Source organism: Orcinus orca, chromosome 16 (genome assembly GCF_937001465.1).
Source record: "Orcinus orca chromosome 16, mOrcOrc1.1, whole genome shotgun sequence".
NCBI lineage: Eukaryota > Metazoa > Chordata > Mammalia > Artiodactyla > Delphinidae > Orcinus > Orcinus orca.
Window position 1 is genome coordinate 58,924,042 of NC_064574.1, and position 18,584 is coordinate 58,942,625.

At 51.0% G+C, this 18,584-nt stretch overlaps 1 protein-coding gene across 1 annotated transcript in view; it reads right to left on the bottom strand.

The window, feature by feature from the left end:
• The window catches only part of LOC101269628 (uncharacterized), a gene marked incomplete at its 5' end in the record, with an annotated part of 266,122 nt that overhangs the window by 135,507 nt on the left and 112,031 nt on the right, over positions 1–18,584 (bottom strand). The window contains 7 exons of the mRNA XM_049699406.1: positions 3,175–3,320; positions 5,206–5,380; positions 6,056–6,190; positions 6,267–6,432; positions 8,229–8,299; positions 13,376–13,536; positions 15,062–15,115. Of these exons, the coding sequence (XP_049555363.1) occupies positions 3,175–3,320; positions 5,206–5,380; positions 6,056–6,190; positions 6,267–6,432; positions 8,229–8,299; positions 13,376–13,536; positions 15,062–15,115 (908 nt within the window). The remainder of the gene's footprint in view (positions 1–3,174; positions 3,321–5,205; positions 5,381–6,055; positions 6,191–6,266; positions 6,433–8,228; positions 8,300–13,375; positions 13,537–15,061; positions 15,116–18,584) is intronic.

Sequence of the window (18,584 nt, forward strand, 5' to 3'; positions counted from 1 at the left end):
GGGCCAGGGTGAGAATCCCTGCTGTGGGCTGGTTTGCCTGGACTAACAGCCCCCTCTGTCACCCACTAGCTGGTGGGCTTGGACCGCACCTCGCAGGGCTGAGGGCCCTTTCCTTGGGGCTGCTCTCTGACTCCCGCGAGGCCCACGAGATCAAGGATTCCAGAGAGCGATGAGCATGGGCCTTGGCTCCCTCCCGGTTCCTGAAACAGTGAACAGCCAGCTGCACACGAGTCTCTGCTATACACATGCAAAATGTATAATGTGTGTGTACATGTGTGAGTGTTCAATATGCATTCGGTATGTGCATATAGACTAGTCTATACTTACTGATGACATAGTCAACATATTTTATACATATTCAACATATTCTTAGATATGTTTTTTTCCACGTTATATCTGAATCTGATTCTTCTCCCCACCCCACCCCCGCTATCACCCCAGACCAAGCCTCCTTCATCTCCTACCTGTGTTACTGTAACAGCCTCTTAACCTGTCTCCCGACATCCCATTGGCCCTCAGTCCATTCTCCACCCGCAGCCAGAATGTGAGCACTGAAATGTACATCAGATCACAACACCCTCCAAGGTTGCTCATTTACCCTGAGTAAAAGTAATCTGGGGAATTCCCTGGCGGTCCAGTAGTTAAGACTCTGTGCTTCCACTGCAGGGGGAGTGGGTTCAGTCCCTGGTCGGGGAACTAAGATACCGCATACCGCACGGTGAGGCAAAAAAAAAAAAAAAAGCAATCTGTGTGCCCCCTTAAGGGGGCGACCCTGTCCCCTCTCACCCTCCCACTCCGCTCCAGTCACGAGGCCTCCTTGCCACTCAAACTGGTGCTGAAACTCGCTCACCGTGCAGCTCCTGCCCTGGCGCACGTGCTGGACCCGCCCCCTCTGGCAGTCCCCCCCCCCAAATCCCTATCCACCCCACTCACTCCTCACCTCCTTCTGGTCCTTACTCAACATCACCTCCCCTGTGAGGCCTTCCCAGGCATCCATCATTTAAAACTGCATCCCATGCCTCCCCCACCTGCCCCCTTCACCCCTCTTCCCCTCTCTACTTGTCTCCCCAGCCCCCTGGGGCCCATGATCCCAGGCGCAGTGGGACCTGGCTCTGCTTCCTGCATCTGAGCAGGACACAAGTGTCTGAGCCATCTCAGCCCAGCCCCCCAGGGACCGAGGGGGGCTAACCCCAGTCTGGATGCCCCCAGCCCTGTTCTCTTCTGAACTAAACGCTTCGCCTCACGCAGCCAGAGGCATCCACGAGGGCCTCTGGTGCTGAGAATTCCGGATGGAGACATTTCCGGCAGTAAAGGCACTCCCGGATCTGAGGCTGGGACTGGACGGGCACTGGCCTCACAACATCCTTCTCCACTGACTTCACGTGAGCTACACCAAGAAACACAAAGCTTTGCACCCAGATGCCTGGTTCCCAGCCCAGACCTGCCAGGCCAGGACGTCAAAGGTTGGGGTCTGGGCATCCATATATCTGACAGGCCCCCTACCCAAGTGCTGCCCGGAGGGCAGGGGGTGTGCCTGGCACACCTGGCACCATGCCTAGAAGTGGGGCCGCACCCAGCCCTGTCCACACCTGGAACGACCTATTTCTGTCCAGCTGGGCACATGACAGCCCCCAAGTCCTCGGTCCTATAAAAGCAGCCAGTGAAACAGGCATTTATAAATTTGCGGCATCCCAAATCAACAAGCAAGTATACTTTGAACCCTCCCAGGCTGTTGTGGGATCAAAGTAAAAACACCCCATGCTTCTCTCCTCGGCACACAGGCCCTGGGACTTGAATCAGAAAAATCCCAGCATCTTTAATGCCTTCCAGGAAAGGCTAGGGTTCTCACGCTGAAGTCATCAGCAATGCTGAGATGGGCAGAAATAGTGGACACAGTGAAAGTCCCCAAAATGTCACTGGTGACATCCAGCCCTGAGCTGTGGATGGCAGGGATGTTACAACAAAGATTACTATGGGCCTAGAATGTTCTGGAAGGCATCCTGACCACGAGGCCCTGCAGGACCTGACCCCACCGGTCCTCACCGTCGAGCTCCAGCCAGGCTGAGCTGCGTGCTCCCCAAACACGCCCAGCGAGGTTCAGACTCAGGACTTTGGCCCTGGCCAAACCCTCCTTTTGGAGCACTAGTCCCCTGGATTCCCAAGGGACCAGCCCAGGTCTCAACTCCAGTGTACCCTGCTAGACCCCTGGCCCCTCAGCCACATCCCCGCTCTGTTCTCTCAGTGCCCATCAACAGCTAAAACCCTTGTACATTTGCAGTGGTTACCATCCATCTCCCCCACGCTGGATCTTAGGCTCTGGGAAAGCGGGGACTATTTCTGTCTCATTCGTCATAAGGGCTCAGAGTAAGCCCCTCATCTTGCTGAACAAACCGAAGAGTTCACAGGCTAGGCAAGCCAGGGCCCTGCCAATAGGAACATTGTTCCTGTGATGTGGAAGGTCCCATCAGGAGGAGAACGTGGGAAGGCAGGCTCCACACAGAGCCCAGATGCATCATTTTCTTTCCCCAGGGAGGGCATTAAGCCTTCCTCAGGGCTCTCTTACAGGCAGGTGGAGGGCTCTGTCTCAGAACAAAACAGGCAGGGAGAAGGCACATCATCACAGCATGGCCTTGGTACTCTCAGAAACACTGTCATCAGTCACAAAGGAGGGAACCAGACAGATGTCTCAGAGACCTCTGAAACTCTGAGCTATGAGACCTTGACATCATGTCCACCCCTTGACTTTAAACAGCTGGGAATTCCAAGGAAGGCCTGGGCCATGTGTTTTTGACTTGGTGGAAACTCCTCAATGCTGAGGCTTGGGTATGGCTAGAGATTTCCTGAGAGATCTCTAGGACAGGCCAGGTCCAGAAGGTTAGTCCATGAGCCCAAAAGGACCATTTGCCCAAAGACAGAGGAGAAAAAGGCCTCCTCTAAGCTCATATCCAACCTGCACTAGGCCAAGGCTTGCACACACCAGCTAGATTTCTTCCCCTTCTTTGCCTTCACAACCAGGCATAGTTGTGCAGTGCACAACCTACCCGACAGTACACAGCAATCCTGATACTGAACATCTGAGCAAGTAGACCGTAAAGGATCTGGTAGGAAGAGGAAGGTGTCCCAGGGAGCCAGGCCCCAGGCAGACTCTGGCCTGTGGCTGGAGAAGCCACTTACCTCGAAGCTTGTGGTCTGAGCCAGGCACAGCTTCCTCACTGATGCAGCCACCATGGCCACCGTAGCCTGGGACGGTGTCTCCTCCCATTCGTACAACAGGCTGCTTGGGGTTAAGTCTCCATCGTCTGGATCTGAGATGGGAAGTGCTGGCCAGGGATGACCGCATGGGGGACAAGCCAGAGTGAGTAGAAGGACCCCTGGGAGCCACCCCCTCACCCTGCCAACGCTTCCTTCAGCATGTTTCTGGCAACAGGTGAGGGGAACATGCATAAGGGAAATCATGGCAGTGTTACTGCTAACAGCAAAAGACGGGCAACAGCCTATGTGCCCATCAGTAAGGGATGGCCAAATAAGCTGACTCCAAAGCCCTCTTGGGACTGACAGAGAAAACATGAAATCTTCATCCATGCAATGGAGGGTTATTCAGCTGTGACACATGCTACAACATGCATGAACCTTGAAAACATTCTGGGAAGTGAAAGAAGCCAGTCATAAAAGGCCCCATACTGGGAACTTCCCTGGTCCAGTGGTTAAGACTCGGCGCTTCCACTGCAGGGGCCACAGGTTTGATCCCTGGTCAGGGAACTAAGATCCCACATACCACACAGTGCGGCCAAAAATAAGAAAAAAAAAAGTCACATACTATATGATTCTATTTACATGAAATGTCCAGAATGGACTAATGAAGAGAGTAGATTCGTGGTTGCCAGGAGCTGAGGGAACAGGAGGTGACAGCAAATGGGTGCAAGGTTTCTTCTGGGGTGATGAAAACGTAGTAAAGTTGATTGTGATGACAGATGCACAACTCTGACTCTACTAGAAGCCACTGAATTGTTCACTTTACTTTTTTTTTCTTTTTCTGGCCACACCACACGGCTACGGGGATCTTAGTTCCCCAACCAGGGATCAAACCCAGGACCCCAGCAGTGAAAGCACCGGTTGTAACAACTGGACCACCAGGGAATTCCCTGAACTGTTCACTTTAAATAAATGAGTTGCACAGTATGTGAATTACATCTCAACTACAGCTGTTTAAAAAATGTATGTATGAAAAGGTCATTCCACTCAACGGGGAACCACCAGGTCCTGACACTAGATGTCCCAGTCACTGCCAGTGTCTGTGCCCGAGGGAGGGCTCAGGGGGCAGGTCAGCCTGGGATCTCAGCCTGGGCTCCGTGGAGCGAGAGGGAATGCTGGGAAGACCCAGGGCTTCAGTCCCCACCTGCTGGGTTCTCCCCAGGGTGGTGCAGGCAGGGAGTCTGTCCTCCGAGGCAAACATGATTCAACCCACCAGGGCTACAGAAAAGACCCCGGGGGTCCAAGTCCCAGCTCTCATTAGCTCTGTGACTTCAAACAAGTCATTTTATCTCTTGGAAACATTTTCCTTAAATGAAAAATACAACTAATAATAACAGTAACTTCCTAATGGGGTCATGATGAGAATTAAATTAAATAAGCCCCATAAAGCCCTCAGCACAGATACTGGCCCACAGTAAATCCTTCCAAACTGTCGGCAGTAAGAACTAACTACCCTTATTTCATTATTCAGGGAAACAGCCATTTTTCCATCATGGAAAACAAGAACAAAAACAAACAACTCTCTTCCTCAGATGCATGCCTTGCTTGTTTCTTTCTGTGCGAAATCATAGAAGGGACCCAAGCTCCAGGGGAGGCTACATGTTGGCAGGAACTTTCCAGAAAATCAGGAAACCTGAGTCAGTTTGCCCCCAAAATGGTCAGGTTGAAAGGTCATCAGATGTAAGGTGGATTCTCCCACAAAAGCTGGGAACCAGAAGATTCCATCTCCACTGAGGACCACCCAGGGAGGAGGCCAAGACCAAGCCTGGGCCATGTGAGCCGAGAGAAACTTCTAGAAAGAGAGGCTCACTCTCCTGACGATGGCCACTTTCAGAAACAGTTCAAGAGTGTCCAGACAGGGACAGAGGGATGGAGCCTAGGCTTGCTTGAGCCCCTCTGGCCAGGGGAGGCTGTGAGGCTCAACTAAGGGTCCCTGTACCCACCCTCATTCACCTGCGACAGCCGGGTCCTGGGGCATCTCATACAGCAGGGTGAGCGAGGAAAGGGTCCGCATCTGCACAGCACTCGCCTCCCCGGAGAGGGGCCCCACGGTGTCCAGCTCCATGCAGGATGCCTCCCCCAGCACTCCGGCCTGGAAACTCTGGACACAGGTCAGGCGGAAGGCCTCCTGGACCGTGGGGGGAAGAGGCGGAGGCTCAGGCCAGGCCTTGGCAGTGAGGGAACCCCCCCCCCGGGGCCCCTGAAACCGGCAGCAATGGCCAAGGCTGCGGGGGAGCCCGCTGCGGGGGAGCCCTCTGGGGGCTACCTTGGAGCTTCAGCACCCCCCTCCCCATAGAGAGAGGTGGAAGGCCAAGAAAAGCAAGAACGTGCAGTAAGCAGTAACCCCAAGGAGAGGAACGATAAAGCCTCAGCTGGAAAATGAATAACAACACCAGAGTCTGCAGTCCTGCATCAGCCTCTAGATGCTGAGGCTTTGTCCAATCGTGTTAGCAGTGATCATCCCTTATCCTTATACAGTTGCTTACTATTTACACAACACTTTCACCTGCAGGGAGCTACGGACCCAAGAGGAGGAGAGGGGAAGAGCAGGGGAGAAGAGGGGGTAGGGAGAGGGGTGGAGGGAGAGGAGGATGAGAGAAGAAGTGGGGGGAAGGGAAAGGACAGAAGCAGCGGGAGGGGAGCAGAGTGGTGGGCAGAAGGGCTGAGAGATGGAGGGGGGAAGGGGAGCAGAGAATAAAGAGAAAAGGGAAGGGGGCTAAGGAGGGAGGGGGTCTAAGGAGGGAGGAGGGGAAAGAAGGCGGCACTGCAAAGAGGATGGGAGGGTCTCGGGCACAGTACTCACCTCCGCTGCGGGCAGGGCCTGGGAGCGCAGGGAGGCGCGCACCCTGCGCAGGGAGCATCGCGCCAGGTCCTTGGTCTTGTGCAGCCTGGTTCCGCGTTGCTGGTACATGGTGGGACACCTGCCCAGGATATCCTCCTGGGCGAGCGGGGCCCAGTCAGCCCCCTGCTCCCCCCTCACTCGACCACCCACCCCCTCCAGGCTCGAACCTCACCTCCTCGACGGTCTGGGGGCTGCGGGTGCCCGGGCGACCCTGCAGGAGGCTCAGCACAGCGCGCTTCACGTTCAGCGTCCAGCGCGGCTCGGGGTGGCCAGGACACAGGCGTGCCACGCGCCCTGCCTGCAGGACGAAGCGCAGCGGCACGCGGCCCAGAGCGGCACTGCGCGGGGACCAGGCGTCAGGGGGACCCCTCCAAGGTCCCAGGCCACCTCTTCCGCAACAGGGCCAGAACATCCCTGACCCTCCTGCGCACCACCCCATAGGTCAGTCCCATGGGAAGCACCCAGGTACCCCCATATCGCCCCAAATGGTCTCGCTTCCCCTCCTCAGCTCAGCTCTCCAGCTACTTCTCAAACAACACAGGAGGCAGCCAACTCTCTGCTCCAAGCTGCTCCCAACCTTGCGGCCACTTGGACGAAATGTACCTGTGTCAACCCAGCTTGAATAAGCAAAAAGCTGAGCTTCCAAGGGCACCCTGCATTGCAAAGCTTCTCATTCTCCCAGCTCACCAGGGAGGAAGCAGCCCCCACTCACGCTGTATATGAGGAAGCTTAAGGCTCAGAGTGCACAGCTGGGATTCTAACCCGGGCAGGATGGCTCAGTCACAGGTCTCAGGAACCCTGAGCTGGAAGTGTCTGAGACTCCAGTACTGTACAGAGGAGGAAATGGGGTGGAGGGAGCTACTGGAGGCGATCACACAGCCAGTCTGCGAGGAGCTGGGACCAGAGTTCAGCCCAATACTCTCTTCCCGCCACCCCTAGCCTGACAACAAGGAGCCTGTGTCTGGTATGGCCCGGTGAGGGAGGCTATGGGGCAGGTCGGGGGTGAGGGCTGGGGGAGTGCCCACCTTTGCGGACAGTGGATGGAGGTAGAAGAGAGAGGTGCCCCACGATAAAGGGGAAACTGCTAAAACCCCAAACCCCATCAGCTAGCCAGCAAGCAGAATCTTGAGGGATAAAAGTGGCCCTATTGAATCTCCCAGGGGAGGCTACCGCCCCCTCTCCAGCTCCCAGTGGAGTCTGGGGCCCCCAACCCTACCCCCACTGGAGGCAGCCCCCAGGGCCTCAGGCTAGAGAAATGCTAATGGCGCCCGCCCCTTCCAGAATAGCTAGTGTCAGTCTGGTCTCTCAGGAGCTGACAGCCCTGCCCACTCGCATTTCTGATGAGGCGTCCAGGGACAATAGCCCAGGCTGTCCCCTCCGAGAAGACCACCCTAAGCTTTTCAGTAGGCCTCCATCTGCCCCCACAGCGGCATCCCCCACCCCTGTATGCCCACACAAAGGCTTTATTTTTTTAACAAATGAATTTGCAATAAAAAAGGAAGAGGAATCTGTGGAGATGGGCTTGTCCTCAGGCTGGTGGCTGGACTGAGCTTTGAGGCCACTGAAGCCGCTGCCGGGAGCCCTGGGAAACACAGCCCAGGGAGAATTCCAGGCTTGGCTGGGTCACAAAGGGGAGCTTGGCTTGGGAAGGGAGAAGCTATGGGTCTCCAGGAAAACCCCCATCTTAGCGGCGGTGGGGAAGGAGAAGGGCAGACCTCAATGGGTGCCCAGTGTCTTCCAGAATGTTCTTAAGGATGAAGGCCAGAGGGTGCTGGGCAGACACAAAATCTGGACACGCTGGGCGTGACAGCCAGGAAAATATGGGGCGAGTTCCTTCCACCAGATGAAGGAAGGCCGCCTGAGGCAATGTGGACTCATTCAGGATGTGGACTCCCACATCACGGACAGCTCACAATGGTCCTCATCAATGGTCTGGTCTGGGAGTTTACACGGTCAAAACAAAGGTGGAACCCTCTTTGAACTTCAGTCTGAGATAGCCTCTTTCTGCTGCAGCAGGGTCACCCGAATCGGGTTCTTCCAATATAATTTGGTGCACCCAGTGCCCGGCGGCCGTTGGAAGAGGGAGCAGGGCTCACATATCTAGCCCCATCGGGAGCAAGGTCCAGCGTCTTACCTCAAACTCTCTGACTCCTTCAGAACTTCCACCTTGGACCCCAGGATGGATGTCACCTGGAAGTGTTGGAGCTGAAGCAGAAAGCACGGAGAGCTGGTGACCTCTCCTGGGGAATTCCAGGCCCGCACCAGCACCGGCACCACCTAAAGTAGTTCTGGGACCCAGCATGACCCATGTGGAGGGTTAGGCAGAGAGATCCATCCCTTGAGCAGAAGAGTCTAGTGTCGGGCTGGTAGATGCCGAATGTCTCTAGGGATAGATAATTTAAATAGCCAGGCACCTCTGCTCCCCACTCAATGTACAGAAAGTTCTCCTTAGCTTCTCATTTTGCCCCAAAAGGCCCTGGAACTTTGAGTGAGAGATTCATACAGCTCCACGGTATAAACAAAACTAAGTTAGGATTGCAAAGCAAACCAAAAAAAAAGCGTTGTCATCTTGAATAAAAGACTTGGATGTCCCAGTACCACCATGGTTGCACGTGTGTGTTTGGGAGGGTGAGTGTGCGTGTGTGTACTTATTGCAAAAGATGGGCTCTCTAAAGATGAATAAAATCACCCCTAAAACCTGCATCCCTAACCTGACTGGTTTCATTTTTTTTTTAATTAGAGTATTTTGAGAGCAGTTTTAGGTTCATAGCAACATTGCGGGGAAGGTACGGAGATTTCCCGTATACTCCCTGCCCCCAAATATGCACAGCCTCCCCAGTATCAACATCCCCACCAGCGTGGAACATTTGTTACAACTGATGAACTTACACTGACACGTCATTATCACCCAGAGTCCGTAGTATACATACGGGTTCCTTGGTGTCATACATTCTATGGGTTTGGACAAATGTATGATGACACGTATCCACCGTTATAGCATCACATGGTTTCACTGCCCCGTGATTTCACTTTTTCAAAGTAACTAGTCCTCATTCATCTTGTCTAAAACCTAATTCCCCTGTCTCCTCAACACCAGCTCCCCTCCCCCGACAGAGGGTCTGTCACCTCCCCAGTAACCCAGGCTTGAAATCTTAGGGTGAAATACAGTTCCACTTGACATTGAGATGTGGTCCAGGACAATGAATCCCTCGGCCACATTACCAATACCAATTATGTCTGACCACTTGCTTGAAAGCTATCCATGATAACTGTATTTTTAAAGCATATGTTTTAAAAGTTTAGTAGAGACAGGAGAGAGATTTTTTTTTTTTAAAAAACTACTTAACTGCACACTTTAAAAGGGTAAACTGGGGCTTCCCTGGTGGCGCAGTGGTTGAGAGTCCCTGCCGATGCAGGGGACACGGGTTCGTGAAGATCCCACATGCCGCGGAGTGGCTGGGCCCGTGAGCCATGGCCGCTGAGCCTGCGCGTCCGGAGCCTGTGCTCCGCAGCGGGAGAGGCCCGCGTACCGCAAAAAAAAAAAAAAAAAAAAAAAGGGTAAATTGGGATTTCCCTGGTGGTGCAGTGGTTAAGACTCCACGCTCCCAATGCAGGGGGCCCGGGTTCTATCCCTGATCCTGGAACTAGATCGCACATGCATGCCGCTACTAAGAGTTCGCATGCCGCAACTAAGGAGCCCGCGTGCCGCAACTAAGGAGACAGCAAGCCACAACTAAGGAGCCCTCAAGCCACAACTAAGGAGCTCACCTGCCACAACTAAGGAGCCCATGTACTGCAACTAAGAAGTCAGAGAGCTGCAAATAAGGAGGCTGTGAGCCACAACTAAGGAGCTTGCCTGCCACAACTAAGACCCGATGCAACCAAATAAATACATAAATAAATAAATATGAAAAAAAGGTAAACTTTATAGGGTTTTTACAATAAAAAAATAAAAACTAATTTTTTAAAAGGGAATGAAGTCCTGGGGACTTCCCTGGTAGTCCAGCGGTCAAGACTCCATGCTCCCAATGCAGGGGCATGGGTTTGATCCCTGGTCGGGGAACTAAGATCCTACATACCGTGTGGTGTGGCCAAAAAATTTTTTAAAATAAAAATATACACTTTGAATTAAAATACAACACCAACATATTTTAAAAATAAAGGTGGGGGCGACTTCCCTGGTGGTCCAGTGGTTAAGACTCCACACTCCCAATTCAGGGGGCCCAGGTTCTGTCCCTGGTCGGGGAACTAGATCCCACATGCATGCTGCAACTAAGAGTTCACATGCCACAACGAAGAAGCCCGCATGCTGCAACAAAGACCCGGCGTGGCCAAAATAAATAAATAAATATTTAAAAAGAAACAAAGCTGGGAAGTATCATATTAAAAAAAGGGGGGGGTAATGACGTTCTGCTACATGCTACAATGTGGATGAACCTTGAAGACCTTATAAAAGGTGAAAGAAGGCAGACACAAAAGGTCACAGGTTGATCGTGAGTTGTTTGTGATAAGTGACGGCACTTACATGAGACATCTGGAATCGGCGAATTCATAGGGACAGAAAGTAGAATAGAGGTTACCAGGGGCTGTGAGAAGGAGAAAAGGGGAGTTAGTGTTTAAGGGGTACAGTGCTTCTGTTTAGGATGATGAAACGTTCTGGATACGGAGAGTGGTGATGGTTACACAACATTAGGAATATACTTATTGCTACTGAATTGTACACTTGAAATGGTTAAAATGGTAGTTTATGTTATGTACATTTTACCCCAATAAAAAAAATTTTGTTTTAATCAAAATAAAAAGCAGCCAGGCACAAAAGAGAACATCCTGTATGATTCCATTAAAGAGAAGTTCAGGGACTTGCCGGGTGGTCCAGTGAGTAGGACTCTGAGCTCCCAATGCCGGGGGCCCAGGTTCGATCCCTGGTCGGGGAACTGGATCACACGTGCCATAACTAAGAAGCCTGCATGCTGCAACTAAGAGTCCACATGCCGTAACTAAGAAGCCCACATGCCGCAATTAAGACCCGGCCGCAGCCTAAGTAAATAAATAAATATTTAAAGAGAAGTTCAAAGGCAGGCAAAACTAATCTATGGTGCTAGAACTCAGGAGAGCCTTTGGCAGAAGTGACTGGAAGAGAGAATGAGGGCGGTTATGGGGGTTTCGTGATCTGGGGGTGGCTACAGAGGAGTGTTTAATCAGTGAAATTCATTGTTCTCAATACTTATTTTCACCCTTTTCCCTCAAAACTACATTTAATTGATTGCATCCTGAGTGGCTGTAAATTTTCCATTTATGCCACAAATAGATTTTTTTGTTTTTTGTTTTGCTGCGCCACGTGGCTTGTGGGATCTTAATACCCCGACCAGGGATTGGACCCGTGCTCCCTGCAGTGGAAGCGCGGAGTCCTAACCACTGGACTGCCAGGGAAGTCCCTGTGCCACAAATCTTTGAAATGAGCCAATTCTTTCTACCTTGCCAACATTAGACATTATCAATTTTATTAATGCTAAAAACAAAGCAAACAAGCAATTAAAACCGCAGTACACGATTTGCCTTGTGAAAACTGGCCCTGCAGAAAAAACAACTACTAGAGTTTTGATAGACATTAAAGGACAGCAAAGACTAGTAAAGTAGCAGCTCTGACCAGGACTAACATTTTGGATAGTTTAAGAATTCAGAGGCAGCTCAGAGCCACCCCATAAAAGACCCCATCCGGAGGTCTACATGAAACATAACAAAAGAGTTTGGGGTTTGTTTTTTGTTTGTTTGCCATGCGTTGCCGGCTTGCAGGATCTTAGTTCCCCAACCAGCCCTGGCAATGAAAGCACCAAGTCCTAACCACTGGACAGCCAGGGAATCCCCCAAAGCAGTTTTGAGAAACTCTTGTCAGCAAGTGCTCCAGCCAGTTCAAAAACGCTTCCCAAGTAGGACATAAGACTTTAGTGAAAACTAAGAGACCATTTAGGCAGGGTGGGAGGGTTTGTCCAGGAAACACATGAGAGTCATCAGAAAGGGGACAGAGAAGAATGGGCAGGCATTTCCACTTGCAAGAACATGGAGGAGCTTCAGGAAAATCTTGATGAAAAAGAAACCTACAACCACCAAGAGAATCTAGCTCATAATTCCACCTTGACTAAAGCCAGTACTAACACCACCGCTGCCCAGTATAGGCATACCTCGTTTTATCGTGCTTCCCAGATATTGCTTTTTTTTTTTTTGCAGTACGCGGGCCTTTCACTGTTGTGGCCTCTCCTGTGCCGGAGCACAGGCTCCAGACGCACAGGCTCAGCAGCCATGGCTCACGGGCTTAGCCGCTCCACGGCATGTGGGATCTTCCCGGACTGGGGCACGAACCCGTGTCCCCTGCATTGGCAGGTGGACTCTCAACCACTGCGCCACCAGGGAAGCCCAATATTGCATTTTTTATTGTACAAACTGAAGGTTGCATCAAGCAAATCTATCAACACAACTTTTTCCAAGAACATTTGCTCATTTTGTCTCTGTGTCACATTTTAGTAATTTTAAAAAGATTTCAAACTTTTTCATTATTATTTTGTTAGCATGAGCTGTGTAAGTGATCTTTAATGTTACTATTAGATAGTACAACTCACTGATGGCTCAGATGATAATTAGCATTTTTTAGCAATAAGATACTTTTTATTTAAGGCATGTACTTTCTTTAGACATCATGCTATTGCATACTTAACAGACTACAGTATAGTGTGAACATAGCTTTGATATGCACTGGGAAACCAAAAAACTTGTGTAACTTGCCTTATTTCAATATTTGCTTCGTTTCAGTGGCCTGGAACCGAACCTGTAATACCTCCGAGGTGTGCCTATAGAAAGGAACCCAGGGGAGGCCTGGAGGCCCCAACCAGGTCTTCGGTGTCCACCCTAGTCTGCTCCTTTGTCTACAAGACCTTAACTTGCTCTGACTTTGCTCACCCCTGGGACTTGCAGCTTCCCCAATTGTGACTCTCAGTCCTCCCAAGGACACAGCCTGTCCCCATCCTGTGGCTCTACTTGCTCCAAGAAATACCCTTCACTCCTTCTTTAACCCCCGCTCCTCCCCCCACTGGACCTACCATGGTACCTCCTCCAACCAAAATGACACCACGTTCCCATGTTACTCTAGAGCCCCCACTCGCTGAATTTGAGATTCCTCAGAAAGCTCCTCTCCATTTATCAGACAAATGGGAAATTTCAGGGGACTGTGGCTTCCCCTTGGCCGTCCCCCATGTCAACGTGACCCCCTGGTTACCCAAAGATACTCACCCGTAAAGCCATCTGGCAGGGGCCAAGCACATCAAGGGTGACCAAGCCTTGGAGACCAAGGCCACTCCCTTCCTCCTGGGCCCCCTGCAGGCTGGTGCTGGTGTTGGTGGAAAAGTGATAGGTGTATCTGGTGCCCAGGGGGAGGTGGGGATCAGCTGAACCTGGAGGGCAGAGGACGCAGTGTCACCTTGACAATCTAAAACCTTTTGAGACTCAACTCCACCTGGACTACTTAGCCATCCTTACTGCCACCTCCCTCTCTCCTTTGGTCTATGAGCTGCCTGCTCCCAGCTCAGGGGAAGGCTGGGTGGCTGCAGACTCCAAGAGAGTGAAGGAGAAAATAAAGATAATAACAATAAGTGCTTAATAAATGTTACCCAGTGTTTCATGTTCTAGGCCCTCTTCTAGGAGCTTTATACACATCAGGGTTTTCCAGCCTCGGCAGTATTAATATTTTGGGCCGTGTAATTCTGCTGTGCACTGTAGGACGTTTAGCAGCATCTCCAGCCTCTACCCACTGGATGCCAGTAGCACACCCCAGTTGTGACAAGCAAAAATGTCTCCAGAATTTGCAAAATGTCCCTGGGAGATACAATCATCCTTGTTGAGAACCACTGATCTATTTTATATTAACTTATGGAAGCCTCATAACAACTCTGAGGTGGGCACTCTTATTTTCTCCATTTTACAGAGTTGGAAACCAAGGCTAAGAGAGGTTAACTAACTTACCCAAGGTTGCACAGCTGAGATCCAAACCTTGGCAGTCTGATTCCTCACCTACTGCCTTGGTGGTTATCAGTGGGGGCAGGAGGTGGGTTGGAGAGATTATCCTGATCTTTACAGAAAACAGAGCTGTAGGGCTGGACAGTCTGGAGGTACTGGGGAGGTGAAGTAGGTGCTCTGGGGAAGATCAGATCTAGGGAGCAGTCTTCCTTCCTTCCTTCCTCCCTCCCTCCCTCCCTCCCTCCCCCTTCCCTCCCTCCTTCCCTCCCTCCTTCCCTCCCTCCCTTCTTTATTTTTTTAATTGAAATCTAGTGGATTTACAATGTGCCAATCTCTGCTGTACAGCAAAGTGACTTGGTTATACACATATAGACATTTTTACATATTCTTTTCCATTATGGTTTGTCAGAGTCTATGATTCTTGAACCTTCTATTTAGACTAGCGGACCAATTGCAAAATACTATTAAATTACTAATTATGACACCTCACCCTTTTCCCGGGCTTGGAATTGAATTAACATATTCATGTTAATTTCTTTGTGCTCAAATATAACCACATCTCACACATTCCCAAAACGCTTCTTTCCAAACAATTTGCCCCAAGTTTCTCTAATCTACTCTACCCCGAGATGCAAACAGAATCACTTGGCTGAAGTCTTTTACTCCACCTGGAGACCACAAGGTATGAGGAAAAAGCCCAGGGGCCTTAGGGCTGGGATGGCTTAAGGCCATTTTAAGCTGAGGGTGCTATTTGCTTCTCTAAATGCTGGTGACTTGGTGGCCTTTGCAGAACGGGTCTTGCTCCTCCCAAATGGCCTCCCTGGGAATGTGGCCAAGGCCCTCTGGGGTTGTCCCTAATCACACCTGGCAGTGGTCAGCTTCGCCTCCCCAACCACCTACCGGCCCTGTCTCAGGTTCAGGGTCACCAGAAGTGTGATAAGGTCTCCGGAGAGACTTGCTCACCTGAGCATGAAGTCATGCAGGAGGCCGCCTGCTCCACCAGCGAGTCTGGAATTTCTGAAATCACAAATCAGATGGAAGCAGGGCAAGGCCAGGAGGAGGCACGCGACCGCCCCACCCCGTGGGCTGCTGACCTGCTCTTGAAAGAGGACATTTAAGGGTCCGGGGGCCAAGGGGACAAAAAGAGATAATTCCAGCTCTCCTCTCTCTCATGGGGCTGGGAGTGACTCCCTGCCCCATCCCCACCCTGCTCTTCCCCATCTTGGGCACTGGCATCACCATCACCCCATTGCTAGAGCTGGTACCTGGGAGTCGTGTGTGCTTCCCCTCTTTTCCCTTATCATCACCCCAAGTCCCATGTGCCAGCAAGTGGTGCCAATTCCATCAGGCCTCCCTCCCTCCCTCTCCCCCTCCCTCCACCTACCCATCCATCCCCCCTCTATTCATCCCTCTCTCCCTCCCTCCATCCATCCCCCCCTCCCTCCACCTACCCATCCATCCCCCCTCTATTCATCCCTCCCTCCCTCCCTCCATCCATCCCCCCCCTCCATCTACCCATCCATCCCCCCTCTATTCATTCCTCCCTCCCTCCATCCATCTACCCCTCCCTCCCTCCATCTACCCATCCATGCCCCCCTCTATTCATTCCTCCCTCCCTCCCTCCACCTACCCATCCATCCCCCCCATTCATTCCTCCCTCCCTCCCTCCATCTACCCCTCCCTCCCTCCATCTACCCATCCATCCCCCCCTCTATTCATTCCTCCCTCCCTCCCTCCACCTACCCATCCATCCCCCCCTCTATTCATTCCTCCCTCCCTCCCTCCACCTACCCATCCATCCCCCCCTCTATTCATTCCTCCCTCCCTCCCTCATCTACCCCTCCCTCCCTCCATCTACCCATCCATCCCTCCCTCTATTCATTCCTCCCTCCCTCCATCCATCTACCCCTCCCTCCCTCCATCCATCTACCCCTCCCTCCCTCCATCTACCCATCCATCCCCCCCTCTATTCATTCCTCCATCCTTCTCTCTCTCCATCTCCATCACCATCACTCTAGGCAAAGCCACATCTTCTCTCACCTAGACAACTGCAGCAGCCTCCTAATTATCCCCCATGTCTACGGTTCATCCCCCACAGTTAGTCATGTTCTAAAAGTCTAAATCCAGTCACATCACTCCCTGCTTAACAGCCCCTAAGTCTCTCACCCTACCCACCCCAACCCATATGCACTCATAATAAAAGCCTTCCCATGAGAGCTGGCCTCTGTCTGCCCCTCTGGCCACATCTCACCCCCACTGCTGACCTCCAGCCATGCTGGTCCTTCTCCAGCTCAAGACCTTTGCACATGCTGTTCCTTCTGGCCTCAACACTCTTCCACCTGCTCTCACATCCTAGGCTCCTTCAGGCCTCAGCATAAACATCTCTCCCCGGCGACTTCCCTGGTGGTCCAGTGGCTAAGACCCCCACTCCCAGTGCAGGGGGCCTGGGTTCGATCCCTGGTCAGGGAACTAAATCCCGTATGCCACAACTAAAGATCCCACATGCCTCAACTAAGACACAGCACAGCCAAATCAGTCAATCAATCAATCAATAAAACATCTCTCCCTGACCTCACCTCTCAGTGTCTATCTCTGATACAGAGCTGGTAGTCTATCTTAGCATCCTATTCTCTTCATAAGCCTTGTGAAACTTTAATGATTTCATTATTTTGGTCACCTTTGTCAAAATTGTATCCCCCAGCTCCTGACCCCAGGACAGACTGGAATGATTAAATGAATGAATACAACTAACACTTGCACAGCAGTTACCGTGCGCCAAGCACTGTTCCAAGCAATTTATACATTAAACGCCTTCAATCTCCTGAGAGTCCCCTGAGGTAAGGGCAATTATTACTCCCATTTTACAGATAAAGACACTGAGGCATAGAGACTGAGAGCACACAGTTAGGAGGGGAGCCAGCATTTCAACCCAGGCACCCTGAGTCCACAGCCTTAACCACTACATTATCATGAAGGAATGAGTGAGTGAATAAAGGAACAGGTGAACCAACAAAGGCAAGACCCAGAGGCTACAGCAGTAAAGGACGGTTATCTAGTTTGGCTCCCCAGCAGATCTCGTAATACCTCATTTAGCCACCATCTAAGCTGCAGAACCACCAGAGTATGAACAGAACGGCCAGGGACCTCCTCAGGCTGCTGAGGACACTCTGCAGGGGATCCTCAGACCACCTGCCTGGGAAGGGTCAGCATCTCTCCATCTGCCTGTCCCAACGTCACCTGAAAGCCTCCTCCTTTCCACCTACTGTCAACTCCTCATTTGTCCTTCCTTCCAACCACACGCCTGGGCATTTCCTGGGCATCACCCATACCCTTCCAGAACAGCCTTAGCCAGGGGTCCATCTGCAGGCACTTTCATACAATGACGTTCCAATAATACCATTTCTATCCTCAAAACCACCCCACTGTGCCTCAACTGGTAATCATTACACATACCACCCTGTTTAATCCCTTAAGAAAAACACACTTGCCCAGAATGGGGGGAAAGTGCATTTTATACCATTCCATTTAAACCCTTTGAAATAATAGAACATGTTAGGGTATTTGGCAGGGTTTCCCCCCCCGCCCCGAATGTTTTGGCTCATCCAACAAAATGCTCTTTGCATTAAAGTAGAATATCAATGGCTAAAATCACATTTCAAAGACATTTCAGTCAATCAGTCTCCCTTTCAACTTTCTTTCAACTCTGATCACTTGGACCCTGGGCGTCAGATTGAACATGTGTGTGCATAATCTTTAAACTCCCAGTTGTGCACAGACCCAGCCTTCTGGCTTCTTTGCTCCACCGAACCTCTACATCTGCTTTTCAGCCCTGCTATGCGAGGGCAGTGATGCCTACAAGCCCAGGTCCAACACGAGCTCCCAGGAGTAAAGTGTGTTCTCAGAGCGTTCTGCTCGAACCAAGTCTGTTTCCCCTCCATTTCTCAAGCACTTAAAAAGACATATCTAACGTTTAAAAAAGGTTTCAGAAAAACAAAGACCATTCGATGATCCTACTAAATAAATCAACCAAGAAGGGAAAAACAGTGAGTGCTGGGAGGTAATAAATCTTTCCATCACCTCTAGGGAGAGATCTGAAATGGATTGAAATTGATGTCATCTCATTTCAGAAATGAAATCAAGTCTCATTTCAGCTTTCTCAGATGTCAGTTATGATCCCCGTTCGTTTATATATCCAGCCAGCACAAGATTCACTAAACACCAGCTGTGTGAGAGGCAAATAGGTGAAAATACAGTGAGTAAAACAGCTGTGATCGGACCTGCACTGTCTGGGACAGTAGCCACCAGCCACATTTCACATGTGGCTGGTGTTATGAAGAAACCTTTAATTAAATTTAAATTAAAAACTGCTCAAGTCAGTTATTGGAAAACTTTTAAGTATGTTTGAAACAACTTAGTATACAAAAGTACTTTTTCAACTTGAAATTTTAAGAAATCTAAAAAGAGATCAAGTATTTGCAATGAAAAT